This window comes from Xenopus laevis, chromosome 8L, assembly GCF_017654675.1.
Source record: "Xenopus laevis strain J_2021 chromosome 8L, Xenopus_laevis_v10.1, whole genome shotgun sequence".
Taxonomy (NCBI): Eukaryota; Metazoa; Chordata; class Amphibia; order Anura; family Pipidae; genus Xenopus; species Xenopus laevis.
The window spans coordinates 89,755,608-89,773,130 of record NC_054385.1 but is presented as its reverse complement, the minus strand read 5'-3'; the positions used below and the strand labels follow the sequence as shown (position 1 = coordinate 89,773,130).

The following is a 17,523-nucleotide window of genomic DNA, read 5'->3' as shown; positions in this document are numbered from 1 at the left end:
AGACTGAATTAAAATCCAGAAACAACTGAGCAGTTGCAAATAGTCTTAGAATATCACTGTAGTTAGCATACTAAAGGGCACAGAGTACAACCAGGCATGGGTATAATGGAAATAATTAAAAAATGTGTTTAGGTGCTCTAAACCTGCTTCTCAAATGCACCTCAAAAATGCCTGTGTGTAGGAAATCTAAAGCACTAAATTCAATTTAAGAACTGTATGCAAAATAATGAGCCTTATTTTCTCCATGTGCAGGTAAAGGTCTCTGGACCACCAACACCTACCAGTAGTGTTACCCATTATTTACTTCTGGGAGGAAGGGTGTGGACCATATTTACATAATTTTTTCCATCCAGATGTATTTTCATTTATTCTATGTGCTGCTGAGTTCTAAGGAACTGAGATTTATGTTTGTATAATTTAGATAAGGAATCGTCTCAACCAGGAACAGAGCAGTAAACTACACCAGCAGAAGGAACTGCTAAACAAGCGCAACACTGAAGTCACAATAATGGACAAACGGATCAATGAGCTGCGTGAGCGTCTCTACAAGAAGAAAGTTGAGGCACGTCAAAAAGAAAACATTCCCGTAAGATAAACCATTGAAGGGACCTTCCTTTTTTTTTTTTTTTTTTTTTTGGTCTAGTTAAAGGGGTTGTTCTCCTTCCAAGCAGTTTTTCAGTTCAGTTGTTTTCAGATTGTTAACCATAAACAAAGACTTCTATCAGTTGCCTTACATCTTTTATTATTTATCGTTTTCGGAAGTCGCTCAAAGTTGCCTCACAAGGAAACTTCGGGCGACTTCGGAAAATGAAGCGCCGCATGTGCTTTAGCGCAGGCTACTTTTCATTATATCGGATGGGAAGACATGCGGGGCAGTTTGGGGAGAATTTCCTTGTGTGTAGGGATGGGCGAATTTGACCTGTTTCGTTTCGCCAAAAATTTGCCGTTGTCGAAATGTCACCGACGCCCATTAAAGTCTATGGGTGTCTAAAAAAAAATGTGGTCGTGCGGCGAAATTTTTTTGCCGCGTCTTTTTATTTTGATGCACAACGGCATACAAGTCTTTATGCGTCATTTTTTCGGCGAAACAAGGTGAAAAAATTCGCCCATCCCTACTGGTGTGAACTAAACCTTAAAGTTAAATGTTCCTGTCTCTGGTATTTCAGTCTGGGAGCATCTGAACTGTGCTACATTCATTTGATACATTTCTCAGCTGTGGAATATTAGCAACTATTGTATCCATTCTATCTGCTGCCTGTAATGAAACTCAGTGATTCTGCTCAGCAGGGACAGAGATAACAAGTGTATCAAAAATAAATCCATTTAAAACAGCTAAAGAGTTGGCGACCCCCCCCGAGCTGCTTCCGAAGGTGAAAAATGACACTTAACATTTCATTATTAGAAATATGGTCACAAATAGAAAATCCAAAGTAATTGGAAATTGGCTTTATTTCTAGTGAGCTATCTGAAACCAACTGAACTGAAAAAAGTGTTTGATGTGCAGATATTTACCTAAATGCATTTAATTGTTCTCTTGGTTATATAACTATCTGATTTTGGCACTTCCCTTTTTAAAAGTTAAATAGATGGATATCTATTGTTATTTGCAGTGATGCCAATATTAATCTGTGCAGCAGGAAGTTGTGAGCTGATACATATTTGTCTTTTCATTTACAGCTGAATCGCATCAATGGAACTCCATCTCCTCAGTCTACCTTATCTGCATCTGGCCGAGTGGCAGCAGTGGGGCCCTACATACAAGTGCCCACTGCTAATTATAGCATGCCTGCTGACCCAGTGAAGCCACAGACCCTGTCCCTTGCTGCTAGCGCTACACACGCACGCTCCAAATCTGGTACGTTTCTTTTCTGATCACACTTGTATAGCATACGTTTTAATTAGTTTAAGCATAATTTATATGGTTTGGGATTGAAGCCTTTCAGACAGTAGTGGATTAATGAGATGTGGGGTCTCTAGGCTATATCCACAGGCCTCCATTCTAAGCTACTGCTGGGTCTGAATGCATACCCAGGACCCAGCAGCGCAATTAAAAATGAATATTAAAAGAAAATATAAATAATAATTGAAAAAGCATAGGGACCACGGTGAGCCCCTAGGCTATAGCTTTGGGTAGCCTATGCATTTATCCACCCCTGCAGACTGAATTTATTGCATCTGCTGTTTGTAAAACCATGTTTACTTGATTATAAGTGTAAACATCATTACTTCTTTGCATATTTGCGATTACATAAATGTGTGAGCTGTTTGGCTAGTCTTGACTTAATAATAGCCCTTTCTCTTTTCTTGAATATGGATATTGCCTCTGTTGGGACTCACTCTAACAGCTTCCACTTTTTTTTTTTAAAGGTTATGTTTTATTTGCTTTTAATAAACATTACAAACAAGAAAAAATAAAAGTAATATATCCACAAACATGTGCATAGTTAAGACATGTGTCACTGGTCCATAATTATTTGCTTTCAATTGGTACAGCGTAGATTGAGGGTAAGTTAGCATCAGAAGACATTACAGGTATAGTGTAAGTATATATATATATATATATATTATCCGGTTGCATGATAAATTCTCAGTTGCACGCCCGGTCCCATTTCCCACCAAGGACTCCATATCTTTTGAAATTTATCTGCGGCGCCTCTCGCTTCATGGGTAAGCTTTATTTTGGGTATAGTTGAATCAACAAGGTTAATCCAGGAGTCAGCTTCCACTTTTATATATATTTATTTGCAAATGTAAATATACAGATAAGGAATGAAAATAAAATGAAATACATAATTTTAAAGTCAGCATGGGACTGCATCAAAATGGAGTCAAATTTGAGAATAAAAGATGCAGTTTGCTGTGCAGGAGCGTGAAACACCAGCATCAGTTCAGGGAAAATGTAAAATCTGGGGAAGTAAATGGGAGTTCTACTGTGTAAATAATACCTATAGTAATGCAGTATTTTTTCTCTTTTATACAGTATTGTGACAGAGGAACTATTTGGGATGATCTATAATCTAAACATTCACTTGTAATAAGTAACTAATTAAACTTGTTCCCCATAGTTTTTCTGCAAATGTATATTTTTATCAGTTACACATTTGTGATTATTAGTAGTTGATGGGACCGTGGTCACTTCTCAGTGGAAACCCATGTAAATATATGATAGTGACAGTCCCATATTTAGTTATGGCCTAGATCAGGACCGTCTGGTTCAGCTGCCTTGGGATTCCTGAAGTAAAACATATAGATGAATCCAGTGCTGTGCTTATCATCACATTCCAGTGAAGTTTTAGTTGTGCCTTTGTTACACTTCATAAAGGGTGTGAATTTAATCATGGGAAATCTAGGATTGTTCAAACTTTGTACATAAACGCTCCCCAGTGTCATGGTGTTTTTCATTCTTTTTCTTCTTTATTCATAGTATTGTCCTATAATGTGTTTATGTCCATGGTCTGTATGTTTCTCTGTGTTCTTCCCTTCTGTGATATCTCTCTGTCTCTGCTGGACTCTGTTGGCCAGCCCTGCCTTGTTCTGCTCCTGTAACAGCAGACAGTGGGTGTGTGAGAAAATCTCCAGGCCTCTGGAAGAGTTCAGATTTAGACATCATTGTGGATCCTGTGCAGTCATATTCCACCGCCCATCTTCAGCCTTCTGACCACACTGTCATTCATCAGACACCTGCTCTGTCTGACACCCTGCATTGTGAGTCTGCTCACTGGCATCTGTTCTGCTTGGCTGACCTTATGTTATATACTAATATAACTGACCCTTCAAGGCTTTGCAAACAAATCAGTGGAATACATGGGCTGGATGGTTAACCGCTGCATCTTCCAATCTGTTCAGCATCTCAAGCGAATGCCTGGAGCAGCCACTTGTTATTTCTTCTATAAATAAATGTTGCTGAAGTACATTAATCACAGTGCCTGTAGTTAGTATTATGTTAATGTTCATCAAAACATTGCAAGTACTACAAAGGGGAGCATAGTATTTTATATGTACAGAAGAGATGTTCAGCCTGCCCCCCTCTTTCTAGTATTGGCCTACAAATACCCCAAAAAACTATACCTTGAAGGTACATATGTTCAGCCCTCATAAGAAAAAAGTCCACATGATCCCTAGTGGGGCAACTTTTATACAAGTCTAACTTGGAAATGGGGGAATAGATCTCATGTTTGCTGTAACCTTCTATATTCATATAAAACAAATCACTACAAACTAGGGATGTCACATGAAAAGTAAGGATTCCATTTGGTATTTTCCCATGATTCATCTTTTTTCAGCAAGCTTTGGAATCGGATGGATCCTTGCACCTGGCCGAATCTGAAGCCTTAAGGCGGGCATACACGTAGAGATCCGCTCATTTAATTATGTTGCCAAACGAGCGGATCTCTGCCCGATATGCCTACCTTGAGTTGGGCGATATCGGCTTCATCCGATCGTGGGCCCTAGAGCCCAACGATTGGATCATAATGAAGGGTAAATGGGCGGTTGGATCGCGGGACCACATCAATGGTCAGATGCGGTCGGCGATCCGACAAGATTTTTAGTTCCGTCAGATCAACATCTGGAAGATTTTCGGCCAGATATCGATCGGAGAAGCCCCCCATACACGGACCAATAAGCTGCCGACTCTGTCTTTTATCGGCCGTGTATGGCCACCTTTAGAATCATGTGACTTTTCATCACACAAACAAACACTTTCAACCTTCTTGCCCATAATTTATATATGCAAATTAGGATTCAGAAACAAATGCACTGCTTGACTCAAGCACCTTGTTTTTGGCAACTAAACATAAACGTCTTGTGCGTGTTATTCCATTATTCTGTGCATTCTATTCAAATGCATTCATGCACTGCAGCGATGTAACCTACAGATGTAGGGCATTCACTTACAGCAAGGATGCCTTTACTACTTCCAGCCACACATTATTGTTAGTGCTTGGCTTTCAGCAATGCTGAGACTAAATTCCCATATTTGCCCTGCCAGCTGCAGAGTAGACTTGGTTTCTTTACCTTTTGTTTGTGTTGTACAGGGACCAGCCAATCCAAGATATCCACTTGGGCACAGTCAGACCTCGATGCTGCTTCCCACCATTCTTCCTCACAGTCTGCAGAAATGCAAATACTAAACAGTTTGTCTGTCTACTCTGTATGGAAAATCACTGACCCTACAATCTGTCCTTTAATTGCTTTCAAAATAATTTCATCTTTCTAAATAAAACCACAAAGTACTTAACAACCATTTATTTGCATTAATTGGGAAATGCAAGAAGAATACAATTATAATTGTCAGCAAGTTCATTTTCCAGAGAACGAAGTTGATTATGTAAATACAACTGGTTTTGACATGTGACTTGTTCTGCTTCGTGGCAACTGCTGACAATATAGGCTTTCCAGTGAACCCGATCCGCCCTATAAACTTGTATAAGAATTTTAAATAAATAAAAGAAACTTGCTGTGTTTTTGTATATTTTAGTGGTATTTCTGTAGTTCAGCACTGCTCTGCCATTTACATGAATCGGCTACAACAGTTTGCCATTCTGAGCTGCTAAAACGGCTGTTTTTCTCCTGCAGGCTACTGAAGCAAATGTTATTTCTGCATTGCAGTCACTTTCCATTGCTCTTCCTAATATATACAGTATATATATGCGGAATCTGCTTCCACCCCCTCTACCTGCAGCTACAAACAGGAGTTAAAGGGGAAGCACACACCTATGTTCAGCATGAGCCAGATAAATAGTGTTTTGCCTTTCGCTTTTTATCTGGATAATTCCCATTTATGATAAAAGGCCATTTGTTTTCTTTTTTTACTCTCTTTTCCCATCCTGCCCTCTGGAATGAAGACTGACTGTTAAAAGTGAGATAATAAGCTCTGTATATTTCTCCCCTACACTTTCCCTTATCGGTTATGATTAACCCTCAGGCTTCCAAGCTCAAAACCCCATTTAGTAGGATAAAACTGTTGCAATCTTTTAAACAGTTAAAAATAGAAAATGATTTTACAAAAGTGCTCAGAAGAGGACTATGAGGAAGTTAAGATGATTTTATTTACAACCATTGCAAAAGTGTAACTAGCACGAGTTTCATAAAAGTCCAGTGGTATAAAAAAAATGTAGAAAAAAAACCTCCTTTCTGGCTGTTCTAAAGTAGCTACATTATTAAAGGAGAAGGAAAGCTACAGAGGCATTTTATTGCCAATAGATTAGCTGCAATAGTGCAAGCTAGAATACTATATTTATTCTGTAGAATGCTTTACCATACCTGAGTAAAAAGCTCTAGAAACTCTGTTTGTTTAGGATAGGAGCTGCAGTATTAACGTGGTGTGACATCACTTCCTGCCTGAGTCTCTCCCTGCTCTGGGCTCAGATTACAGTAGAGAAGGGAGGGGAGGGGGAAGAGGAGCAAACTGAGCATGCTCTTGCCCAGGGCAATGAGGTTTAAGCTGAAGGCAGGAAGTCTGATACAGAAGCCCATGTGTACACAATAGAAGGAAAGAAATGTGCTGTTTCTTTTGACAGGGGACTCAGAGCAGCATTACTTTGGGGGTTTACTGGTATATTTAGATGGACCTTTCTGATAAGGCTTACTTAGTTTTAACCTTTCCTTCTCCTTTAAGGGTGAACTATTAATTTACTTTCTGCTATGGCGCAGCACAAACTTAATAATCTGTGTGGGGGTGTGAGTTTTAATTCAGCTCTAATGATATAAAATAAAAATGTATAATTTTTGGAAATTCAGTTTGTAATGATACACAGTAAAAATAATAATATTTTTTGTTTTTATCCAATCACTAAAGCTTAATTGACAAGTTGTATTTATATGCATGCATTTAATTATATAAACACAGCGTTTTAATTCAATCTAATTCATGCAAAATGTCATTTTATCTAACTAAAGTGGAATCATTCACAGGCTTTATATTGACATATGTTCATCTCGGTGTAGTTTGGAACTGTAACCTTTGATCTGTCAATATTCTAACCTGTTTGTTTGTGTGTGTGCATTTTAAAGCAAATGATGCCACCTGGCCTGCTCTGAAGCAAAATGCTATATCTGTGGCTAAGCCACCCCAACTCGGCACCCCAGACTGGAAGGATTCCAATACTGATGCACCATTCAAATCTGCCACTATATCAAGCCAGCCTATGCCTTCGACAGGTGCTGGGCCCAATGAGAAATTGGTACGTTCTCTTGTACACAATGTTGTTACAAATCATTATGTGTGCTTTCTCTAATGGATAAGCTCATTGCTTTCCCGATGCCTCAAATGAAAACTTCAGGCAACTTCAGAAGACTGAAGCAACTCATGGGTTTTACCACCGGCGATTCACTTTATCGCTGGTGGGAAAGCATTTGCAAGAGATTTGTAGCAGGCAATTAATCTCCTTGTGGACCATTGCCCTGATGGTCTGTTCACACATGAAGAATACAGTGAATAAGAAAGTAGCATAGGAATATAATATTACTTGTCTTATAATATTACTTTACCTGTCTGTAAATCAAGAATTTTTGTGCAGATGATAGTATAGGAAACAGTACAGAGGTTTTGGCAAAACTGTCACGTTGTTTGCAAACACAGGTAGGTTGGTTCTATGTTTAGTTTATCTTTAGTGAAAGCTTATTGTAAAGTAAGTAATATATAATGGCATTCATCTCACATTGAGAATGAAATGTTTAATTTTTGTTATGGTTCACAGGCTGCTGACGCAGGAAAGCTTCCCACGCAGATGCCAGGGTTGAGCAAAACACTTCCACATAACTATGGCATGTACCAGAATTCTCTTCCTCTGAGTGCAACAAATTCATTGGAAAGAAGGGATGGAAGCCTGCCAAGACCTGGATCTGGGCCTACAACCCGACCGAGGCCTCTTCCTTTAGCTTCCACAAGCAATGTCCATCCTCCCGGCTCTTCACAGCAAATACAACAGAGGATATCGGTGCCCCCAAGCCCCACATACCAACCCTCTTCCTCCCCTATATTCCCTGGAACTGATGGAAGGCCTGATCCACCTTTAACTGTGGCCATTAGGCCTTTTCTAGCAGACAAAGGTTCACGACCACAGTCTCCTAGAAAAGGTCCACAGACAGTAAATTCCAGTTCCATCTACTCTATGTACCTCCAACAATCCGCTCCACCAAAGCACTACCAGCAAGCTGTATATAACACCTTAAATAAGTCAGTTAAAGCAGGTAATAACAATAGAATTCAAATTCAACCTCATGTTAATATCTTATGTTTTCAGCATGCAGTACTACAAATGGTATAGAGTTGTTATTCAACATGTGGAATGTTCATTCTGTTTTCGTTTGACTTGTTAGATGGTTGTTCAGGATGGTTCATCTGCGTGAGGTATAAATGCTAATTATTTGCCGACTAGTCCCATATTTCTCATAGTTCTTTCGACCTTCCGACAATCAGATGATTATTTTTGACATTACAATTGATATAATAATCAGCACTTTGGTAGGAACTAGTTCCACAATTTTACTCTTCAAAGAGATCAGCCACAGTATTGCTGATCACTTAGAAGACAAGATTAACTGGATTGAAAGACGACACCTGCCAACCCTGCTATTTTTTAGGGCAAACAGAGCAAACCGTAAATTATTGCCAAATTATAGTTTCAAACTTTTCAGTTTTAAAATGTTAACAGAATATGTATAGGGTTAGTCTGTAAATTCTTTGGTTCAAATTTACTATATTGGATTATATTAGTAGCCCAGAGCATATGATTTTGATGCAGGATTAGTGGTTTTCATTTGTTGATTAACTCAAGTAACAACTGGTTTAACCAGCAGGTCAATAAATATGATTCACATTTGCTAATCGATTTGCTCATTGTTGAACCCATTTCACCAGAGACAAGAACCATGACTAATGTAACATGCAGGGTCCCATTATGAGCAGGCTGGAGTTCTAGAACCGGAACTATTTGCAACACCGGAGTGAAAACTATACAAAAGAGTCTGAGGGACTTGTCTTATTAGGCAACAGTATAGACTGACCAGTTATTTTATATATGCAACCTCTTCAGTTTTTAACTATTAAGAGCATACAATGCCAAATGAGTCTCCATCTAAAGGTATTCTTTCAATAAAATAGCATGTGATAGTTTCCTATGCACTGTTTTTTTTTTTTGTTTATCTTAAAACAATTCTTTTGTTTCTAATTGTTTCAGTTTATGGAAAACCCGTTGTACAGTCGGGATCGAATAACTCCTCACCATTACCTTTCATGCATGGGGCATCACCTGGAACATCACACGGTCAAGTGGACAGTATGGACAAAGAACCCGGTGTTGAGGGGGTTCCCCCTTCAGGGGAAAACGGTGGTGTGGAAAGTATTCCACGGCCACTTAGTCCCACCAAACTAACACCTATTGTTCACTCACCTATGAGATATCAAAGTGATGCAGACCTTGAAGCCCTCAGGCGAAAACTAGCCAATGCACCTAGACCCCTAAAGAAAAGGAGTTCCATAACAGAGCCAGAGGGGCCAAGTGGACCCAATATACAGAAATTGCTGTATCAGCGCTTCAATACTCTTGCTGGGGGAATTGAGACTGCACCTTTTTACCCTCAAAGCAACTCTCAAGACTTTGTAGGCACCTTAACAGATGTAGATAATGGTAACAACAACACAAACGGAAATGCAGAAGTACCTATTTCCGCCCATCCTGCGGTAGTTTCTCCTCCTCTTCCTGAACCTCAGAAATCGGCAGATGATAATGACAACAAGTTGTGTTCTCCTATTACGGAGGAACCTCCAAGCAATGAAATCATAAGCCACATCTCTGAATCAACCGAAGACAATAACAATAATAATCCTGCTATAGCCCCTTCTAATGAGAAAACACCAAGCCCAATTCTTGAAGTTGCATCTCCAGTCAAAGAGGAGGTACTGCCATCACCCAGCGTTCCAGTTCCAATGCATCAGGTAAGGAAGTCAAGACGTAGTGGTTTATTAGGAGAACACTATTGCATTATCTGCATTGCCTTGGAGCACACTCTTAGCCTTTGAGGAGTCAAGGGGTACAGGGTAACCAGTTTAGTTCTAGAACTTTCATATTATTCTTTAACTGTTGTCTGATATCTGAAGCCTAAATATTTGGTTTGTACTTTATACCATATGCAGAAAACCCTACTGATTTCTCCTGTTTGGTGGAGGAGGTATGGTTTATTCAATGTAGGAATTTATTTCCAACACACGCTATGATGCCAGCTTTGGAGTTCTTTGGTACTATAAGCTATTCAGCCTTTGTTTTAGAGATACAATAACCTACCAGTTTAATGCTCGCTATTTTTCCTGTGAGTGTGTTTAGGTGGGTTAAAAGAATATTCTGTTACTGCAAATGTATGGATATATATTTTGATTCATATAGTGATACTTGTGCTGTTCTCTGTATAGTACAATGAGCTTTGCAGGAGGCCCATCTGATATCCATAGACTAGGCATTGTCGGATACCAGAAGGGTTATCCCAAGAGAACCCCAAATTGATATGTAACTATGTACATTCATTAATAAACATGTATTTCGGAAGTGATTCTATAGTTTAAGAACTGTGGGCACATCACGCCTAATTGCTTTGTTTTTTCTTTCCCAGCAGGTTAAACGCACTAACCTAAAGAAGCCAAATTCAGAAAGGACAGGCCATGGGCTCAGAGTGAGATTTAATCCCCTGGCTTTACTGCTCGATGCTTCGTTAGAAGGAGAGTTTGACCTGGTACAGAGGATTATTTATGAGGTAATACTGCACTGAGTCCAGTGATTTGCAGAGTTAATGAATACTAATTCACTTGGATTAATACCAACCACCCTTATCTGCCTCAGGTGGAAGATCCCAGCAAACCCAATGATGAAGGAATAACACCCCTACACAATGCTGTGTGCGCGGGACACCACCATATTGTCAAGTTCTTGCTTGATTTTGGTGTAAATGTGAATGCAGCAGATAGTGATGGGTGGTAAGTGACATCTTTTCATAATTCTGCTTGCTGGATGTTACTATTGCATTACATCTAGGCTGCTTCTTGTTTCCAGTGCTACGGACATTCTTCTTTTGGTTTCCATCTGTATGTTCCATAAACACTCAGCCCATGATGCAGCTAAACATTCTCTCTCTCATATTCTTTGCTTGCGTCTCCAGACTTTTTTTTTTTTTTTTTGCACCTGCATTTTCCTAAATCTGCACTGTCCCCCCAGAGGTGCCAAGCCATGAATTTATTAAATGGTATAAAGTAAAAAAAATATTGGCGACTCAATACAATGCAATACAAAAACCAAAACGTTCGTGAAATGTCAAGAAAGGAAGTGGGAACCATTATACGGCTGTGTATTTGTCTTTGGTTTGATAATGTTTTTACTGGTATTTAAGCTTTTTATTCCTTTGTACGGATTAAAATATGCAGTCAATGTGTAACCTAAATAATCCACTGAAGTGGCAGCACCTCTGGCTCTTTTAACTGGTTATTCTAAATAAAGAATGCAATTCTCCTCTTCAGTTATAGGTGACAAAAGCATTTCAGCTCCTACGAGCCTCCCAATATATGGGATCAGTAGTTCCCAGCATTCATTATACTGTATGTGTAGTAAAACAAGCTTGTATTAATAACCTCCTCATACTGATTAGGTATCATAACATCCTACTACTTGTCAACACTGGCATGTAAAATGTCCCATTGTTTATATCTGTGCATCTCAGTTATAAACTAAAATAACATATTGTGTGTGTGTGTTTCTGTTGCATATGAGCTAGCAAGCAGAGAAGCTAGAAATCCCTGCAGCCAGTGATATGTGCACGTCTTGGCCAAAGCAATTAGCTGCTGTGCCTCATTTCTGCAAATATGATTGTGCTTAATACGTGTATTCCCCTAGGCTACACTCAAGCTTCTTCAACCTTGTATTCTTCAGGCCAAGGACAATCTTAGTCCAGCCTATTTCTTGCAGGTCATGCCCAATCTGGTCCCAGGGATATTATGCTGGAATTATGCTGCAATACTAGCATCACTGGGCAGCTGCTCACACCCTCATGTCACTGACTTATTGCAGAGCTAACTAATTGTTTCTTGAATAAATGATTGCAACGTATTAATGTTTCTTATCATGTTTGGGTTTGCTCTGAAGGGAAGTGCCTATAGGGCCTCACACATTAGGACCGGGATTAAAAATTGTCCCTGACATTTCAAGTACACAGAGGCCCAAACAGCCACCCATGGACCCAATAAATAGTGACTGTCTATGGAATATTACAGCAGCCCCTCTGGTATTGACCAGCAGGGTCTGTTTCCTCTATAGTTACGTCCCTGATGATCATGATGTGTTTTAACATGAAATATAATTGGTACATTAGCAAATGTGCATGAGGCCTAAGACTTGTCCCTCGGGTCAGCAATCTATATCCTTTATTGAAGTCTCTGTCTCTCTTCAGGACCCCATTACACTGTGCAGCTTCATGTAATAGTGTTCACCTGTGCAAGATGCTGGTGGAGTGTGGAGCAGCCATCTTTGCTACCACTATTAGTGACGTTGAGACTGCTGCAGACAAGTGCGAGGAGATGGAAGAGGGCTATATCCAGTGTTCCCAGTTCCTATATGGTAAATTCTGGGTGTTTTCTGATAACCTGTATCATTGCTTTGTTATGCCTGTATCTGTATCAATCCCTGCTCTTAGTTATATGAACAGATAATATTCATTAACATTATGCAGCACTTTATGTACATCATTCACATACAGTCCATGGCCCAGTGGAACTTCCAATCTACATCCTGCCCCACTGGTGACATCACTAAAGGGGCAGGGCAAGCACAAGCCTATAAAAACAGAAGCAGGAAGCCGGCAGTGTAAGGTCACGGGCAGGGAGAGCAGGTAGAAGAGCTCAACCTGAACCCACCCACAAATGGAGTTGTGAGGTCGGCCAGAACCTGCCTGACCCCCTGGATATCACTCACCCCGCACATCACTAATCCCCAGCATTCATAACAAACACAATAGGGTGTGTTGCACCACAAGTACTTCAGATCTGCTCTGTCTCTCACTACCCCAGGTGTTCAGGAGAAGCTTGGAGTGATGAATAAAGGGTTGGTATATGCTCTGTGGGATTACGAGGCCCAGAATGCCGACGAACTCTCATTCCGAGAAGGAGATGCCATTTCCATTGTCAAGCGCAAGGATGATGTGGAAACTGAATGGTGGTGGGCCCGTCTCAATGATAAGGAGGGATTTGTGCCTAAAAATCTACTTGGGGTAGGTACTTCTTCTCTAACTTTATATATAAGCACTTGGAGGACTGGCTGCCTTATTTGTCTAAACTATGTGATGACTTTAGTTACCCCTTGGGTTACCAATATATTCCATGTAAAAGATGCTGCTTTCCATGGTCTGCACCTCTGCGTCTCATCTTTCATGTTTCACTGGGGCAGCCCTTATAGTTTAGCTGCAATGCTCTGGGAATCTGCTTCTAAGGCAACACTTACCAGAGGCGGCCATGTTGGAGGATCCTGCAAGTAAGTGGTCATTCTATAAAATACTAAAAGTTAATTTAAAGGTGAACTGTCCAATTAGGATTACCTGTTAATATGGTTACAGTGGTCCTGACTGGTGAATTCCATCCATTACTACTACATTCTCTTACAATCACAGGGATGTTTGGAGCACAAAAAACATCAGTGTGCCATTAGGTTTACCTCTAGCTCTTGCTGCACTGAATCTAATTTACAGTGTTAGTGTTGAGATTCTGTTGTTATGGAGTGTCTGTAACACTGAGTGTTGCCTGTGCTATCAGCAGCTGTATGCTTGTTAATAGCTGTAAATAATTAACTAGCCAGTAAAGAAGTATCTGTAATGGAACAACACATTGGAACTTGGGCATCAGGATAGCACCGTGCAGTGCAATAATGCTCAGTTTTAGACCCATGGTGTTTTTATATAAATGATTAAGGGTATTAGTTAAAGGTATCCGATAAGGGTATTATATAAGGGTATTAGATGAGGCTATTAGATGAGGCTATTAGATGAGGCTATTAGATGAGGCTATTAGATGAGGCTATTAGATGAGGCTATTAGATGAGGCTATTAGATGAGGCTATTAGATGAGGCTATTAGATGAGGCTATTAGATGAGGCTCTACCTTTTCCTTCGCTTGTTAGGGTGAGGTCTCACGGGTGTTTATATGTTATGTTTTTAAAACCGTGTATTTGAGCGTAAAAACTCACAAAATGAAGTCCTATTGAAAATAATGGACTATGATCTATAGCAATTCCCATCCGCCACATAACACTAGTATTTGCGTTTTTCAGCAGAAACGCCAATACACCAATGAAAAGCTATATTATTGAACTCTATGGGATCCACAGGTTTGGAAACACACTTTGCTGAAGTATGCAGAGTATTTTCTTGTGAGATGGATTACTCGTATACGTATTTTGCGTATTTGCGGCATCGTATGCTGGTGACGTAGTTATGTTGCGTATTGCCGATCAGTCCGGCTACATTTTGCATGTAAATTGCTTTCCCGCTTGCCTTTTCTTCACAGAAGTTTACTAAAATTCTTCTGAGGGGAATGAGAAAATGCATGTTGGGAAAAGAAAACGACAGCTGGAAAACACATGCGCGTGTGGTTGATGTAAATTTTTTAAAAATTTCGAATGCGTTTAAAGACCCCCCATGTGACCTCGCCCTTAGCTTTCTGTTTTTCAGCAGGAGGCCTGAAGATCTAAAGTCAACCTCGGGCCCCTGTACCCTTATCCCACCTTTTGAGTAACAAGTGTCATTCTTAAAGGCTTAGCGAATCAGAAGCGATCTCTCTTCATGAAGCTTTCTTCCTTTTGCAGTTCGGAGATCCCCCACACTGATGTGAATTCTGTTCCTTTTGCAGCTGTGCCCACGGATCAAACCCAGACAGCGAACTCTGGCCTGAAGCCCGCGATCATGTTCGCTGCTCCCACTGGAAGATGCACAAGAACTCGCCCACTCGCTGAACACATTTCATAAGGATCTGCAGCTGTAGTATAGCTTGAATGGTGCTTTATTTGGAAAGGACAGCATTTCAAAAGCCAAAATGTGTATGCGCCTCCTCCAATATCCCAAGCCATAGAAAAATCCCATTTCTCTCAACATCGGCCATGGTGCAAACCAGTCGCTGATAACACTATAACATGTAATAGTCGTCCAGTTGACTGGAATTTCTAATGAAAGGTTCGACAACACTCTGTCCTCTGGTACGACAGCCACTGTCCCACTGTAAATAAGACCAACCGCAAGCTGCCTCATTCCATGCACCCTTGCCCTGCTTGCTTATGCCAGTAGTGTTTTAGTGCCCGTGATTCTGTTAGGAGCTGCTCCTTTATTATAGTTATTATACCCACATTTGGCACTAAACATCACTGTGTTTTTCATTTGCTTGTTCTGGTCACATTTTCTGATGAGTGCAAGCGTTATAAGCCAAACAGAAGGCTTCTGTTAAGTGACCAATTGCAGCAGCAGCAGCAGCAGCCATGTGCTGTATGTGTGTGACTGGCAGAGTGATGGACAGATGGACACACACTGCTTGTGTTTAGCGTTTTTATTTTGTGTGAAAGTTGTATAAAGTAATGCAGGTTTGAATTGGGAATGGATGTGAACCGTGAGATCCTGAGTGACAGGAGGATGTGCCAATAGCACGTATGGGCAGATGTTAAAGGGGAACTATTGCAAAAATGAAAAATTAATATAAGCTTTATCATACTGAAACTTTGTAAATGTAATCCATTATCTGCATTGTTTCTGAAATAATCAAGTTTACTGTATATCTCTCAGCATCTGTTTCTCTTCATTCTGTCTTCATGCAGCACTTGGGTGTCAGATATTATTTGACAGTTAGATCCAATGTCTCTTATAGGGGGCTCCCTTTTCTAGCAGATGAATTAGAGCTCATTCAAATAACTGATTAAAGTACAAACAAAATCTAACAAAATAACTGCCTTTTGCACAAATTCTGCATGTAGAGAGAAAGGTGATTTTAATAGAGTGAGCTCTAATACATCTCCTAGGCAAAAGGAGCCCCCCTATAAGATACATTGGATCTAACTGTCAATGATTATCGGACACACCCAGTTCCTGCATGGAGATATAATGAAGACAAACAGATGCTGAGAGAGGAATAGTGAAGATAAACTTAATTATTTCAGAAACAGTACAGAATATTTAATTGATAGTATTCAGATAGTTTCTTATTTCAGTATGCCGAAGCTTATATTCAATTTTTAATTTCGCAATAGTTCCCTTTAAATTAGTAGTCCCTGTGGGTTTTAATTGCCTGAAGGTGAAGGCTGCTAGAAATGCTTGTGGAAAGAAATGAAGTGTAAAGGCAGGTGCTAAAAATACACCCTCTTGAGTAGAGTTTAAATTCACAATGCCTGAAAACGAGTTGCTCAGTGAAAGATCTGGGACATCCAAAATGAACACTAACCCCGTCCCCTTTGGTTTTGGCATTGCTCATAAAGCACATCAGGGCTCTTCTGTGTAGGAGCCAAACTGGCGGCTTTTCAACGGCTTCGGCTTTCTCTGAACTCCAGGCATTCTGTGAATGGAGGACTAGTGGGCCAGCCATAATGTAAAGAAGGTAAGCAAACAAACTCCATGATTGTTATTGGCTTGAGGCATGAGAGATTATTCTGTGCCCTTGTCTTTACAGACCAATAGGGACCCCCAGCTGCTGCTGGACTACAACCCGCAGAATGAACAAGAATGTGATGCGGGATGGAAGGAGTATGTTAGGAAAGGCTTTGAAGGTGGAAGAAAGTTTAGCACTGAGTATCTGATGTATGTAGAATACAATAGGAAGAGAAAGGGGTGTGTAAGTGATTGCCATGTACATGAGTGAGAGGAGAAAGTGAGGTGCAGAGGGAAGGGTTGCACTAAGTTATAAACACTGTAGTAGTGTGAGGTGTGCACATGCACTTTGTGCAGATTCTCTGTTCATTCTTTATTACCAGAAGTATTTTTTTTTTTTAATTTCCCTAACCAGTAAGCATAGTTTCATCCTCCTGCCTGTGTCAGGCCCCACACTTGCACATAATAGGTGTCATTTCTATACACTTCCACTGTGCTGAATATGCTCTTACCATGTTTGCATTTAAGTGTGTATATATATATATATATATATATATTGTGGTGATGGTGGAAAGTATACAATTGTTTAAAATGATTTGTTACTACTGAACTTATTTCTGAATGGTCTTGAAAAATACCAATCGGAAACAAAACCACTTGTAAATTAACAATAAAATTCTGCTAAAGCATGTTGAAATGTCAGCTGTTGTTTCCATTCATTTCCACATTTGCCAATACAGGTGGAGTATGTGAGGCTCTTCCCAGGAGAACTGTAACAGGAAGAAACGTGGCTCATGTAATGTAGAATGGTGGAGCCGTCAATTGTATGGTCCCAGAGGGAGGACCCGAGTTCTTTAAAATGGCAATATTCTATTTAAGATTAACCAATGGCCCTTACTACTAAAAAGGTATATTTATATAAAAATTCCT

At 40.0% G+C, this 17,523-nt stretch overlaps 1 protein-coding gene across 9 annotated transcripts in view; it reads left to right on the top strand.

Annotated features, from left to right (window-relative positions):
- ppp1r13b.L (protein phosphatase 1 regulatory subunit 13B L homeolog) overlaps nt 1-17,290 on the top strand; it is a 60,399-nt gene extending 43,109 nt beyond the window's left edge. For 4 of the 9 annotated variants that reach the window (XM_041572132.1, XM_041572128.1, XM_041572131.1 and 1 more), the window contains 11 exons: nt 422-586; nt 1,678-1,855; nt 3,523-3,705; nt 7,015-7,184; nt 7,701-8,193; nt 9,183-9,940; nt 10,609-10,749; nt 10,836-10,969; nt 12,433-12,599; nt 13,049-13,248; nt 14,879-15,381. In XM_041572132.1, the coding sequence (XP_041428066.1) occupies nt 422-586; nt 1,678-1,855; nt 3,523-3,705; nt 7,015-7,184; nt 7,701-8,193; nt 9,183-9,940; nt 10,609-10,749; nt 10,836-10,969; nt 12,433-12,599; nt 13,049-13,248; nt 14,879-14,920 (2,631 nt within the window). In that variant the 3' untranslated portion in view covers nt 14,921-15,381. 9 annotated transcript variants of the gene reach the window in all.
- The last annotated feature ends 233 nt before the right edge of the window (nt 17,291-17,523 follow it).